This window comes from Chiloscyllium plagiosum, unplaced genomic scaffold (genome assembly GCF_037043375.1).
Source record: "Chiloscyllium plagiosum isolate Xiang-an unplaced genomic scaffold, Cpla_swu_hap1 HiC_scaffold_8, whole genome shotgun sequence".
Classification (NCBI taxonomy): domain Eukaryota; kingdom Metazoa; phylum Chordata; class Chondrichthyes; order Orectolobiformes; family Hemiscylliidae; genus Chiloscyllium; species Chiloscyllium plagiosum.
The window spans coordinates 104793511-104807953 of NW_028270146.1; the positions used below are offsets into that span (position 1 = coordinate 104793511).

Genomic DNA, 14443 nt, shown 5'->3' on the forward strand with positions numbered 1-14443 from the left:
ATGAATCTTTTATCAATCAAATTCTGGAGGTTGCCAATCTTATTGTTTGAGTGTTGTTGGAAGCCATGCATCTTCTGACTAGTGGCTTGTGAGGTGAATAGGATTTTGGGGAGTAGAGCAAATTACTCACCACAGAATTCAGAACTTCTAGTCTATCTTTGCAACAATGATATTTGTGTCATTGAGTCATAGAGTTGTACAGCATGGAAATAGACCCTTCTGTCCAACTCCTCCAAGCCAACCAGCTATCCCAACCCAACCTAGTCCCACCTGCCAGCACCCAGCCCATATCCCTCCAAACCCTTCCTATTCATATACCCATCCAGATGCCTTTTAAATATTGCAATTGTACTAACCTCCACCACTTCGTCTGGCAGCTCATTCTATGCACGTAATCACCCTTTGCATGAAGAAGTTGCCCTTTAGGTCTCTTTTATACCTATCCCCTCTCACCCTAAACCTATGCCCTCTAGTTCTGGACTTCCCCACCCCAGGGAAAAGACTTTGTGCTCAGTTTAGTTGTGTTTCTGTTCAATGCTGACCTTTAGGATGTTGATGATGGGGGATTTGGTTATGGTAATGCTGTTGAATGTCGATGGAGGATCACCAATACTTTCAGTTGTGATAGAAATTGGCATTGTTTTGTCCTTGTGTAACACAAATGTTACTAGCCAAGCTTGAATGGTGTCCACTGAACCAGTCTGATCCCTGCAATATGAGCTGAATTGTGAATGGAACTGACAGCTGTGCAATCATCGAGCATCTCCATTTCTAAATTTATGACTTTATGACGGATGGAGTTTTATTGATGGTTAAACCTAGGGCACTAATCTCCAGCAACATTAGCCATCTTTCTTTGTATTTTGGTATTGCTTCAACCACTTAGAGAATACTCCTCAATTCCCCATGACTTACTAATGGTCATTAATGCTATCTTGCAGTCTGGGTAATGCAAGACCTCCATGAAAACATCCAGACCTCCAAACAGTACTCAGTTCTGAATAATGATCAAAGTGATGTCTCATCTGACAAATACAGCCAGAGTCAAGCTTATGGCACCATGGGCAGCTCAGCTGTGCAGTGAGGTGTACAAGGAAAACTGGAAGCGCAACAATGAAAGGTGATCAACAGTTAGGGGTTAGATAGGTGTTGCTGCAGACATGTGTCTTCTGTTTGATGCAGGGCCAAGGATGTCTTTGAGTAGCTGTAGAACAGTCTGACAGGGGAGGGCAACCAGCCAGGAATGGTGGTCCACATTGACATGACTGATATAGGCAGAAAGGAGGTTATGGTTCTGCTAGATAGAAAACTAGCAAATAGGACCTCAAGAGTACTAATCTTCAGATTACTACAAATGGCACAGACAAGTGGATACAAGTAAGCAGATGAAGAAAATGGCTGGAAAGATGGTTCAGGAAGGAAAACATTAGAATTCTGGAACCAGTTCTCAGGAAGTTGGAACCTGTATAGGCTGGACAGTTTGCATCTGAATAGAGCTAGGATAGTATTCCAGAGGGTTGCTCGCTAGTGCTATTGTAGGGGTTTGAACAAACTTGGTAGAAAGGGAGACAAATCACAACAAAATAAGGCAAATTAATAGGCAAGATCAGAGCAAGGAAGAAAGTAATAAAGTTTAAAATCAGGATTTCTATGCATGCCTGTGAACGTGCACAATAATCAAATAATATTGAAGAGTTACAGGTAGAATACAGTGTGAAATTATGCTGATTTGGCTATAACCAGATAGTTGAGTCAAAAAAGGGCAGGACTGGAAGAGATGCATCAGGTGATACTGAGGCAAGTGGGTGTGGACATTTGGGAGGCACTGGCCATAATTTTCCAGTCTTAGCATTAGAGGTGATACCAGAGGAGTGGAGAATTGCAAACATCATATTTTTTTTGAAGAAGCATGTAAAGATAGGCAAAGATTAACTTCAGTGATGTGGGAAATTCTAGAAGCAATAATTAATAGTCACAAGAACATCTGCATAATAATTAAAGAATCCAACAAAGCATGGATTAAGGGAAAATAGTGTTGAACTAACTTGTTGGAATATCCTGAAGAGGTAACATAGAGGGTTGACGAGGGTAATATGGTTGTTGTGGTAAACATGAACTTCCAGAAGGGTATCTGATATATCTGTTACACAGCAAACTATTGGCAGAGTTATAGGTCAAAGAATAAAAGGGATAGCAACAACATGAATACAAATTTTGCTATGTGACAGATAGGGACAGTACTGGATGACTTATGTTTTTCAAGCAGGAGAGAATAGACAGTGGAATTTACCAGGGGTCAGTTATGAGACTCTTACCTTTCCCGATAATTATTAGTAATGTCAGCTTTAGTGTACAGGGCATAATCTCAAAATTGACAGTTAACACAAGTTGGAAGCACTGCCAACTAGGAGGAGGAAAATGCAGAACTTCCAAAGAACAGACAGATTGGTGGAATTGACTGACAGATGGCAGATGAAATTTAAGGCAGAGAAGTGTCAAGCAATTTATTAGACGAGAAGAACACAAAGACACAATACAAAATAAAGAAAATAAATCTAAAGTGAATGCAAGAGCAGATGAACCTGGGAGTACACATGCATAAATCACTGAAGGTGGCAGGACAGGTTGATCAAGCAATCAATAAAATATATAGTACCTAGACTTCATTAATATGGGTGTAGAGCATAAGAACAAGAATGCTTTGTTGAACTTGATAAGGCACTGGTTTGACCTCAGCTGGAACAATGCATTCTGGACACCACACTTTAAGAACATGAAAGTAACAGAGAGGGTGCAAAGATTCACACGGACAAATCTAGGGATGAAGAATTTCAGTTACGCAGATTGGAGAAGTTGCGACTGCTTTCTTTGGAGAAGCGAAAGTTGAAAACTGAGCTGTTCAAATTCAAGAGGGGTCTGCATGAATAGTTAGAGACAAACCGTTCCACTCTTGAAAGGATTGAGTAAGAGAGGACGCAGCTTTAAAATAATTGGCAAAAGAAGCAAAAGCAAGAAGAAAGAACATCACAGTGAGTAGTTTGTGTCAAGAATGGACTGCTGAAAACGTCGTGGAGGCAACTTCAATTGAGACAATCAAAAGGAGAACTAGGTTATCATCTAAAAATGAATAATGTGCAGGATTAGAGACAGAAAACAGGAAAATAGCACAAAGTGAAATGCAGGGACATGGGCTGAACAGCCCTTGCTCTGCTGTGACTTAAACCCTCATCTTCAACTTACTAGCTGAGGCCTCTGAATAATGAGTCCACTATGCTACTTATTCATATGGCATTGTCAATATTTCCTGGAGTTCCTCCATCTTAATTGCACTGGGCAGGTGAGGAATGGAAGACACGACCAGCAAAAGGTTGAACTTGGGTAGGAAAGGCTCAAAGAATGGTCCTTGACAGTGTCTAACCAGGACCTGCATTGTGAAATAATATGCAACTTGAAATAGACTATGCTTCTGGGACATTGACAATTCAGCAATGATTCAATATTACACATCTCATTATCTGTTTACTTCTGGGGAGAATGAGAAACTATTTGTCTTTTAGAGTGCAGCTTATGGAATGATGGCAATGTTATGGAGTCAGGTCTACAATCTATTGTTTGCATACTTGAAGATTCCAAAATGCATTGGATATACCCATATAATTTTATGACACGGAGAAAGACAGCCAAACCAAACCAGGAGAAAGTAAGGACTGAAGATGCTGGAGAGTCAGAGTTGAAAGTGTGGTGCTAGAAAAGCACAGGTCAGGCAGCATCTGGGAAGCAGGAGAATCAACATTTTGGGCAGAAGTCCTTCTTCAGGAATGTGGAGGGGAAAAGGGGGCTGAGAGCAAGCCAAGTGGGAAGGCAGAGGGGAGATAATTGTGATAGGTCGATGGGTGAACAGGTGGAAGGAAGATGGACAGATTAAGAGGGCAGTGTCCAGTCGGAGGGTTGGATGTGGGATGAGGTGGGTGGAGGGGAGATTTGGAAACTGGTGAAGTCGATGTTGGTTGGAGGGTCCCAAGGTGGAAGATAGGGTGTCCTTCCTCTAGTTGGCAGGTGAGTTTGGTTTGGCGGTGGAGGGAGCCAGGACTTGCATGTCACTGGGGGAGGGGGAGTTGAAGTGGTTGGTCACAGGGCGGTGGGATGGTTTGGTGAGCGAATCTCCTTGCTAGTTGGCTTCCTGTCTCCCTCATGTAGAAGAGAACACACCAAGAATAATAGATGCAGTAGATGAGATGGGTGGATTTGCAGGAAAATCTCCATTGGATTCGAAATTATCCTTTAGGGCCTTGGACAGAGATGAGGGCACAGGTTTTACACCTCGTGTGTTGGCAAGGAAAGGTGCTGGGTGTGGAGGGGGTTGTGAGCCTAACAAGGGAGTCACAGAGAGAAACTCCCCTATGTACGTTCCATTGAGATCATTCCCTCCACATCTCCTTCGTTAGGTCCACGCGCCCAAACCAACCCACCCCATCTACTGCGTCCATTGCTCTCAATGTGGTCTCTTTTATATTGGGGAGACAGGACACCACTTGCGGTGCAGTTCAGGGCACATGTCTGGCACACACGCACTAAACAACCCCACCGCCATTTGGCGGAACACTTCAACTCCCCCTCCCACTCTGCTGAGGACATGCAAGTCCTGGGCCTCGCCCACCGCCAAACTCTAGCCACACAACACCTGGAGGAAGAACGCCTCATCTTCTGCATTGGAACCCTCCAATCACATGGAATTAATGTCAGTTTCACCACTTTCCTCATTTCCTCTCCCCCACCCCCCCCCATCTTATCCCAGATCCAACCTCCCAACTCCGCACTACCCTTTTGAACTGTCCTACCTGTCTATCTTCCTTCCCACCTATTCGCTCCACCCTCCTCTCTGACCTATCACCATTACACCCCACCTTCATCTAATTATCGCATTCCCAACTACCTTCCTCCCAACCCCATCCCAGACCCTCTTCCCCCATTTATCTCTCAGCGCCCTTGAGACACTCCTTCATTCCTGATGAAGAGCCCATGCTCGAAACATCAACTCTCCTGCTCCTCAGACACTGCCTGTTATCCAGCACCACACTTTTCAATATGGATGGTAATGGAATAGTATAAGTCAGATGGGCTTCAGATAGGTTTCACAGGTCAGTGCAACATTGAGTGCCAAAGGGCTTGCACTGCGCTATGTTCTATGAATGCACAATGCCAGACTCTGCAAGTAATCAGTTCCAGACACTGGTTTAAACCTTAAACAAATAACATTGCAACTTATTGATGTAACAACTTTAGCAGAGTAAAATTAAACAAATTATCCTTCAAACTCAAAAAACCTTTCTTTTAAGCCCCATTCACACAAACAAACAGGGTTGTGGGAAAAATAAAAAATAAAAACTGGCCAGATTTCTTAATAGTTTTCATGATATATTGTTCCACAGGCATAGATGATGGTTCTTTGGTTGATTATCTGAAGATGTCGGAGGGAGAAAGTGAGGACTGCAGATGCTGGAGATCAGAGTCAAGAATGCGGTGCTGGAAAAGCACATCAGATCAGGCAGCATCCGAGGAGCTTGAGAATCGATGTTTCAGGCATAAGCCCTCCGTGATGAAGGGCTTAAGCCTGAAACGCCGATTCTCCTGCTCCTCGGATACTGCCTGACCTGATGTGCTTTTCCAGCACCACAGTCTCGTATCTGAAGATGTTGATCAGGGTTACCTTTACAGTTCATTCAGATAAAGGCAGCAATACTTAGAACTTAGTTTTCAATTCTCAGAATTTCCAAGAACTTTTCATGGGGGATTAAGTGGAGAGTTCTCAAATTTTCATGCTGTCACATAAACTGCCAGATTCCTCTTTATTGTTACAGAAAATCAATTCAAACTCTGGCCACTCCCTGACAAATTAACCAGCTCCTCCACAGGTCTCGGTTAGCATTCAAACATCTCCATCTGCTTCAGCACAAAATGAAAAAAGACCAAACAAGCTTTTGTTTATTCATGAGGCCAGGCCTGGCAGTTTATTGCAGGTTGGTTCCTGATCTGCTGATGCTTCATCAGCAGGGAAAATTAGATTAGATTACTTACAGTGTGGAAACAGGCCCTTCGGCCCAACAAGTCCACACCGACCCGCCGAAACGAAACCCACCCATACCCCTACATTTACCCCTTACCTAACACTCCGGGCAATTTAGCATGGCCAATTCACCTGACCTGCACATCTTTGGACTGTGGGAGGAAACCGGAGCACCCGGAGGAAACCCACGCAGACACGGGGAGAACGTGCAAACTCCACACAGTCAGTCGCCTGAGGCGGGAATTGAACCCGGGTCTCTGGCGCTGTGAGGCAGCAGTGCTAACCACTGTGCCGCCCACAGTAGTGAGGTCAGTATCTGGGAATTGGTTCCAGCAAGCCTGGAAAGCCCTGATTTGCCTTTCCAAAAAGGAACACCTCACATTTATCTAAATTAAACTCCATCTGCCACTCTTTGGCCCATTGACCCATCTGATCAAGATCCAATTGTACTCTGAGGTAACCTTCTTCGTTGTCCACTACACCTTCAATTTTGGTGTTATCTGCAAACTTACTAAGAATATACCTCCAATGTTCACATCTAAATCATTTATATAAATGACAAAAAGCAGTGGATCCAGCAGCAATCCTTGTGGCACTCCACTGGTCACAGGCCTCCAGTATGAAAGACAATCCTCCACCAACACCCTCTGTCTTCTCCCTTTGAGCCAGTTCTGTATCCAAATGGTTAGCTCTCCCTGTATTCCACGTGATCTAACCTTGCTAACCAGTCTACCATGAGGAACCTTGTTGAACGCCTTACTTAAATCCAGGTAGATCACACCCACCCCTCTCTGCCTTCATCAATCCTCTTCATTACTTCTTCAAAAAAATTCAATCAGGTTCGTGAGACATAATTTCCCTCACACAAAGCCATGTTGACTATCCTTAATCAGTCCTTGCTTTTCCACGTCTGGGTGTGATCTGTACGGATTTAAGTAAGGCATTCTTTTCACCCTAACAGGGTGAACTCTCTAGACTCTCGTTATCTCATTTCTGAAGGCTTCCATTTTCCAGCCATCCCTTTACCTTCAAACATCCGCACCCAATCAACTTTTGAAAGTTCTTGCCTAATACCATCAAAATTGACCTTCTTCCCATTTAGAACTTCAACTTTTAGATCTGGTCTATCTTTTTCCATCACTATTTTAAAACTAATAGAATTATAGTCGCTGGCCCCAAAGTGCTTCCCCACTGACACCTCAGTCACCTTATTTCCCAAGAGTAGGTCAAGTTTTGCACCTTCTCTAGTAGGTACATCCACATACTGAATCAGAAAATTTTCTTGTACACACTTAAATTCCTGTCCATTTGAACCCTTAATACAATGGCAGTCCTATTTTACGTTTGGAAAGTTAAAATCCCCTACCATAACCATCCTATTATTCTTACAGATAACTGAAATCTCTTTACAAATTTGTTTCTCAATTTCCCAGGGAGGACTATAATACAATCCCATAAGATGATCATCCCTTTCTTATTTCTCAGTTCCACACAAATAACCTCCCTGAATGTATTCCCAGGAGTATTCTCCCTTAGTACAGCCATAATAGCATCCCTTACCAAAAATGCCACCTCCCCCTGCTCTCTTGCCGTATTTCCTATCTTTCCTGTAGTATTTGTATCCTGGAACATTAAGCTGCCAGTCCTGTCCATCCCTGAGCCACATCTTTGTAATAGCTATGATATCCTAGTCCCATATTCCTAGCCATGCCCTGAGTTCATCTGCCTTCTCTACTGGGTCTCTTGCATTGAAATAAATGCAGTTTAATTTATCAGTCCTATCTCGTTCTCTGCTTTGTTCTTGCCTGCCCTGACTGTTTGATTCACTCCTTTTCCCAAGTGTACAGTCTCAGATTGATCTCTCTTCTCAGTATCTCCCTGGGTCCCACCCCCCCCAACCACATCGCCCTCAACCCCCCCAAACTTACTAGTTTCAGTCCTCCCAAGCAGCTCTAGCAAATCTCCCTGGTAGTATATTATAGCCCCCTTCCAACTTTGGTGCAATTCATCCTTCTTGTACAGGTCACTTTTACCCCAGAACAGATTCCAATGGTCCAGAAATGGGAACCCTTCTCCCTGCACCAGCTCCTCAGCTGCATATTCATCTGCTCAATCCTCTTATTCCTACCCTCACCACCTCGTAGCATTGGGAAAAATCCAGATATTACTATCCTCAAGGAACTCCTTTATAATTCCTGCCTGTTTATATTCTCCCTTCAGAATCTCATCATTTTCCTTTCCAACATTATTAGTTCCAATATGCACAATGTACTCCTGCTGGTTCCTTTCCCCTTTGAGAACATTCTGTACCCTTTCAGAGATATCCTTGATTCTGGCACCAAGGGAGGCAACATACCCCGCTAATTTCTCACGGCTGTGCCTCCCATTAGAGTCCCCTATAACAACTGATCGCTTGGAACCGGACGTACCCTTTGTTACAAGAGAGCCATTCTCAGTACCAGAACCTTGGCTGTTTGTGCTACACTCCACTGAGAGCCCATCACCCCAAAATTTTTGAAACAGCATACTTGTTTGAGATAGGGATAACCTAACTACCTCCCTATACCACCTTTTTTGCAGGTAACCCAACTATCTTGGGCGACTGGGCAGAGTTTGCACATTCTCCCTGTATCTGTGTGGATTTCCTCCGGGTGCTCCAGTTTCCTCTCTCAGTCCAAAGATGTACAGATTATGTGAATTGGCCATGCTAAATTGCCCATGGTGTTTGGGGATGTGTAGGTTAGGGGCATTGATCAGTGGAAACGTGAAGTAATAGGGTAAGAGAATGGGTCTGGGTGGGATATTCTTCGAAGGGTCGGTGTGGACTTGTTGGGCCAAATGGCCTGTTTCCAGACTGTAGGGATTCTATGATACCCAACTGTATTTGTGGTTTTTCTCCCTTTCTATACCTGCCATCCATCACATCACTAGCTCCTGTAAATTCCTCACTGCCTCTAACTGCCACTCCAACTGATCCATGCAATTTGATAGAATTCGCAACCAACCACATTTACTGCCAACACAATCATCAGCAACATAAAAGCTCTCCCTAATCTCTCACATCTGACAGGAAGAGTACATCACTTTAATAAAGGCCATCTTTGCCTCTTAATCTACAGACCGAGAAAATAGCACCATCTTATTGTTCTAAAAAGCACTGCTCCAGGCTAACTTTGTACCTATGCTTTATCTTTTTAAAATTTAATCAAAAGACAGATATCAATAAAACATATAATCAAAAGTGAACCTACTCTACTCACTGTGGCAGATTTACAACAATGTTATACTTAAAAACTATGCACTTAGCTTCTCCCATGCTGTGAGCTCTCCCATACAGGTTCCTCCAAGGTCAGCTGTGAATTTCGCTATTTGTTAATTTTTTTTTCTAGACGGGCTCCGATCTCCAGAGATACTTGAACTCAAATAGCAAAGGCAGCAAATGTGCAGATTCACTGCTATGTCCGACAGCAGTATCACCTTCTTTCTCTGGCCATGTGGTCTCTGCCTTTGTCTGTCTTCCTCCTTTTTGAAGTGCTGTTGTTTTGATTGCTTTTCTCTCCTCAAAGTTCCAATACAATGCAACAGCATATAAAACAGTAATTGCTGCACATGGAATTCAAGGAAATCACCTCCAAAATCTAAAATACCTCAAAAAAGGAGTAGCTCTTACAGCCACATTTTTTTCCCATCCTCCATCTTGGATTACCTTGATAAAAAGAACAAGCTAAAAGTAATGAAAAACCAACAAAGGTTCTACCAATAGCTATACTTAGAAGTGTGCACTGACACTTTAAATTGCTTTACACAAATAAAGTAATAAGTAGAATGGAGTAGCTAAAAAGGTCAAGTGAGGGAATATTCACAGGAAAGAAAATTGAGGTGCGAGGTTGAACAACTGAAAGGCATTAGATTTTGGAAGCATATGGTCACTTTCTCAAGTGCAAGCAAGAGTCCAACATGTATAGAATTAGGTTAAGATGTGAGGTCATCAGCATTAAAGAATATGCTGATAAATGTTTTTATTCCTTTCTGTGCACCATCTTCAGTCTCGTGCAGAGTATGGGTCCTGAACAACCAAGTGGCCTTATCTCAGTCAACTATTCTGTGGAAACTTTAATGAATTGGCAGGCTATTCTGCCACACCCAATACAGTTTTCATACAACATCTTGCACAGACTGTATACTGCACTGGCTAATTAGTCGCTCTCCACCCCAGTATTATTCCAAAGGTCCAACATTACTAAACACATTGACAATCAAATAACAACCATCTGCACTGAATGATTTTGCATTGCATAGCTTTTACCAGAGACATGGAGACCTCATACCAATCTGATAATAAAACAGTAACTTTAAAGGAAATTTCAACTATGAACTGAACAGCACTTCAGTGAAGCAGTGGAAAAAGAACATTCAACACCTGCTTCACATATGACTTACCAATCCTTGGTCTGATACTTTTATTTCAAATCCATCAACATTCTCTTCATTGAAGAACATTTCTTCAGGAACTGCTGGAATCTAAGAAAATATCAACAATGAAGTTGAAAATGTGAATTATCTATGAATATGTGAATTATACATGTGAATTATCTATGAAAATGTGAATTATACATGTGTCATAGCATACTATTTTCAATGGTCAGTTCAACCCCTTTTTTTTTCCCATGGACCCAAATCTCTGAAGCTAGATATGCAAAGATTTTGGAACTGGTCATTTCTTTTAGTCACCGACAAGGAATCTGAGTTCATGGACTCCTCTTAGTCAGCACAAATCCATTAAATTAAAGAGTTCAGTAAAATATCATACTAGGGAGCTTTTTGAGGTGTGCTGTTGAGATAAACAAGGCACTGAATCTGAGCACATTTATTGGGTAGTGATTCCTCCTTTCTGATTCATCTGCAATACCTCTCTTTACTGAAGACATTGCCAGACAAAGGGGCAGTGCTCAGAAGTTTTGTACACAGATCTTTGAAAGTTGCCACCCAGGTAAATAGTGCGGTGAAGAAGGCATATGGCGTACTGGCTTTTATTGGTAGAGGAATTGAGTTCCGGAGTACTGAGGTCATGTTGCAATTGTATAAGACTCTGGTGCGGCCGCATCTGGAGTATTGTGTGCAGTTTTGGTCGCCATACTATAGGAAGGATGTGGAGGCACTGGAACGGGTGCAGAGGAGGTTTACCAGGATGTTGCCTGGTATGGTAGAAAGATCGTATGAGGAAAGGTTGAGGCACTTGGGGTTGTTTTCATTGGAGAAAAGAAGGTTTAGGGGTGACTTGATAGAGGTGTACAAGATGATTAGGGATTTAGATAGGGTCGACAGTGAGAATCTTTTTCCACGTATGGAGTCAGCTATTACAAGGGGGCATAGCTTTAAATTAAGAGGGGGTAGGTATAGGACAGATGTTAGGGGTAGGTTCTTTACTCAGCGAGTCGTGAGTTCATGGAATGCCCTGCCAGTAGCAGTGGTGGACTCTCCCTCATTATGGGCATTTAAGCGGGCATTGGATAGGCATATGGAGGATAGTGGGCTAGTGTAGGTTAGGTGGGCTTGGATCGGCGTAACATCGAGGGCCGAAAGGCCTGTACTGCGCTGTATTCTTCTATGCTCTATGTTTTCAAATAAACCTGTTGGACTATAATCTTGTTGTCAGGTGACTTTAGACCTTCTCTTTATTAAAGGGAGAAAGACATTTCTGACTGCTTGTTTCAGAAACTTCTCGAAGCTAAGATATTCAGGTTGAGGAAGACAGTATTCTTTCTTTTCACACTTACAATTCATTCTTGAGTAGGCCTACATTTATTGCCCATCTCCAGTGATCCTTAAGAATAGGTTTGTGAGCTGTCTTTCTGAAGTACTTCTGCGTGGTTCAGGTCCTCCCACAGTACCATTTGGGAAAAATAGTCACAATAAACAAAACCTAAAGCAAAGGTTGGCACCTTCAACAATCTCTACCAACACACTACAAAATTTACGTTCTACAAACAAGTCAAGCATTTGAAGAGTCCATTAACTTAAATCCATGAACTGCAGTTTTCAAACTCAAAATCTCAAACTCAATCTTGTTTAACATTTGATAAGTACTTGCCTGGAAAAGCCACCCCAATACAGCAAGAATCAGCAGCTTGTTCAGGAAACTGTCATTTTGCTCACTTGTTAGAACCAAGGATCTGTTTGATGAACCACAGAGTAAGGCCATTTTAACTAAAATATAAACAAATGTGCAGATACCCTTCTCTCTTTTTGAAACTATTGCACTGTCAAATGTACTAATTAATCATTTGTTAACCAAATGGTCACTAGAACAAGTTCTTGGGTTGAAAATTGTATTTTCTTTTAAACTTACTAATGTGTTCAGACATGTTATGACACAATTCTGGAGCAGGTGGGATTTACTTTACTCTCAGGGCATTTTCATCGTCATTCATTTATATACAGCGCTCTTATGACCATAGAGGTCTACAACACAGAAAGAGGCCAATCACAATTATGCTGGTCAAAAACTACCATCTAACTATTCTAATCACATCTTCTAGCACTTGGCACATAGCTCTATGTCTTAGCATCTCAAGTGCACACTAAATACTTCAAAAATGTTATGAGGATTTCTGCCTCTACCATCCTTACAGGCAATGAGTTCTAGATTTCCACCACCTTCCGGGTGAAAAAAAAGATTTCCTCACATCTCCTCTAAGCCTTCTGTTTCTTACCCTAAATCTATTCCACCTGGTTACTGATCTCTCCATCAAGAGGAAAAGTTTATTCCTATCTACCCTATCTATGCCGTTTTGGCGGCAGAATAAGCTGCTCCAGCTGGGATCCTCTGCTTTGCCCATTCTTTTTCTTATTTTTTTCCTCTTTGGTTTCTCCTTCTCAGTGTTCGCTTTTCAACTTTTGATTCGAACTTACCCAAAGTGCAGCACAGGGAGTGGGTGCTGGAGCAGAGGCCAGCACGGGGTGGGGGGGAAGACAGTCCCGGAGAAAACGTTGTTTGGAAGAGCTGACAGCCAGTGCAGGGCGGAACGAAGGCTTAGAGCGAAGCAAGGACAGTTGTTGGACTGGGGTCTGGCATGGGCAATCAGACCATGTGGGGAAGCGCCTGTGCTGAACTACTGCAATATCTATTTGAAATTTGTTTATCTGACTGTAACGTCGATCCTTTTAACTAAGTATACTGAATCACTATAAAGTAATGCAACTACTTTTCTTTTTTTTCCCTTTTCGATATCTAAGAGTACTTGTGTACTCTGTACCTAAGATGGTACCATATGAGGTAACATTGTAAACTCTCCACTGTATCCCAGTACTTAAGTACACATAAAGGATATTCTATTCAATTCATAATTTTATATATCCCAATCATGTTCCCTCTCAATCTCTGCTGCTCTAAGGAAAAAAAAATCCCTGTCTGTCAAATTTCTTTTCATAACTGAAACTCTTCAACCCAAGCAACGTGCTGGTTAATCTCCTCTTCACCCTCTCCAGTGCTATCACATCCCTCCTAGCAATGTTGTAGCATTTAAGATCAGCGTGTTTGTTGACAGGACTTTTATTATCAAAGTTAGCTAACCAGAGCGTCACAAAATATAAAAACCACAGAGTTAAAACCTGAGGTGGATACAAAGAGGGAACAGCCACATTTCCAAAACTGGTAACAGATTAATAAATTATGACACAGTATCCCCTATTTTACTGGTACCTGATTTAAAGAATAGTTCCACTGAGGCAGGTGTCCTGACTATTTCACAACTTCATCAGACTAACCAGCTATCATCTTATCACTGACTGTGTGCCTTGACTGATAAACTGCTACATTTGCCTAATTCCTGGCTGTTAAACTGAAGGAATTATTCAGCAGTGAAGCATGCAAGAAGTCCTGAGGCTGTGAAAAGTACAAAAGAACATTTATTCTTTGTTTTTAATGGATGGTAAGGTGATTTTAGGAGGACTAACAAGACAATGGAGTACACATTTTGAATTATATGACCCTAGTACGTACAGAGGATCAAAGAGACTTCAGTGACCAATTCCACAAATCCTTGAAAACAGCAGGGCAGGGAGATAAAGTAGTTAAGGCGGCATATGAAACACTTGCCTTTATTAGTTGAGGTATTCAAGAGCAAGGGAGTTTTAATAGAGTTGTACATAATATTACGCGATAGCTAGAGTACTATGTGCAATTTGGTCATCACATTGTTGGAATGATATGACTGCGCTGGAGAGGATGCAGAAGCAATTCACTAGGATGGTGCTGGGCTGGAATAATTCAGTTACGAAGAGAGATTTTATGGGCTCTACTGACTCCTTAGAGCATAGGAAGTCAACGGGGATCTGATTGAGGTGTGCAAAATTCTGATGGACACAGATACGCTAATT

General features: G+C 42.2%; 1 protein-coding gene across 2 annotated transcripts in view; it reads right to left on the bottom strand.

Annotated features, from left to right (window-relative positions):
* Positions 1-14443, bottom strand: part of cdan1 (codanin 1) — a 130406-nt gene that overhangs the window by 36365 nt on the left and 79598 nt on the right. For both annotated transcript variants that reach the window (XM_043698388.2, XM_043698387.2), the window contains exons 15-16: positions 12156-12237; positions 10505-10585 (exon numbers count right to left, since the gene is read on the bottom strand). In XM_043698388.2, the coding sequence (XP_043554323.2) occupies positions 10505-10585; positions 12156-12237 (163 nt within the window). The remainder of the gene's footprint in view (positions 1-10504; positions 10586-12155; positions 12238-14443) is intronic.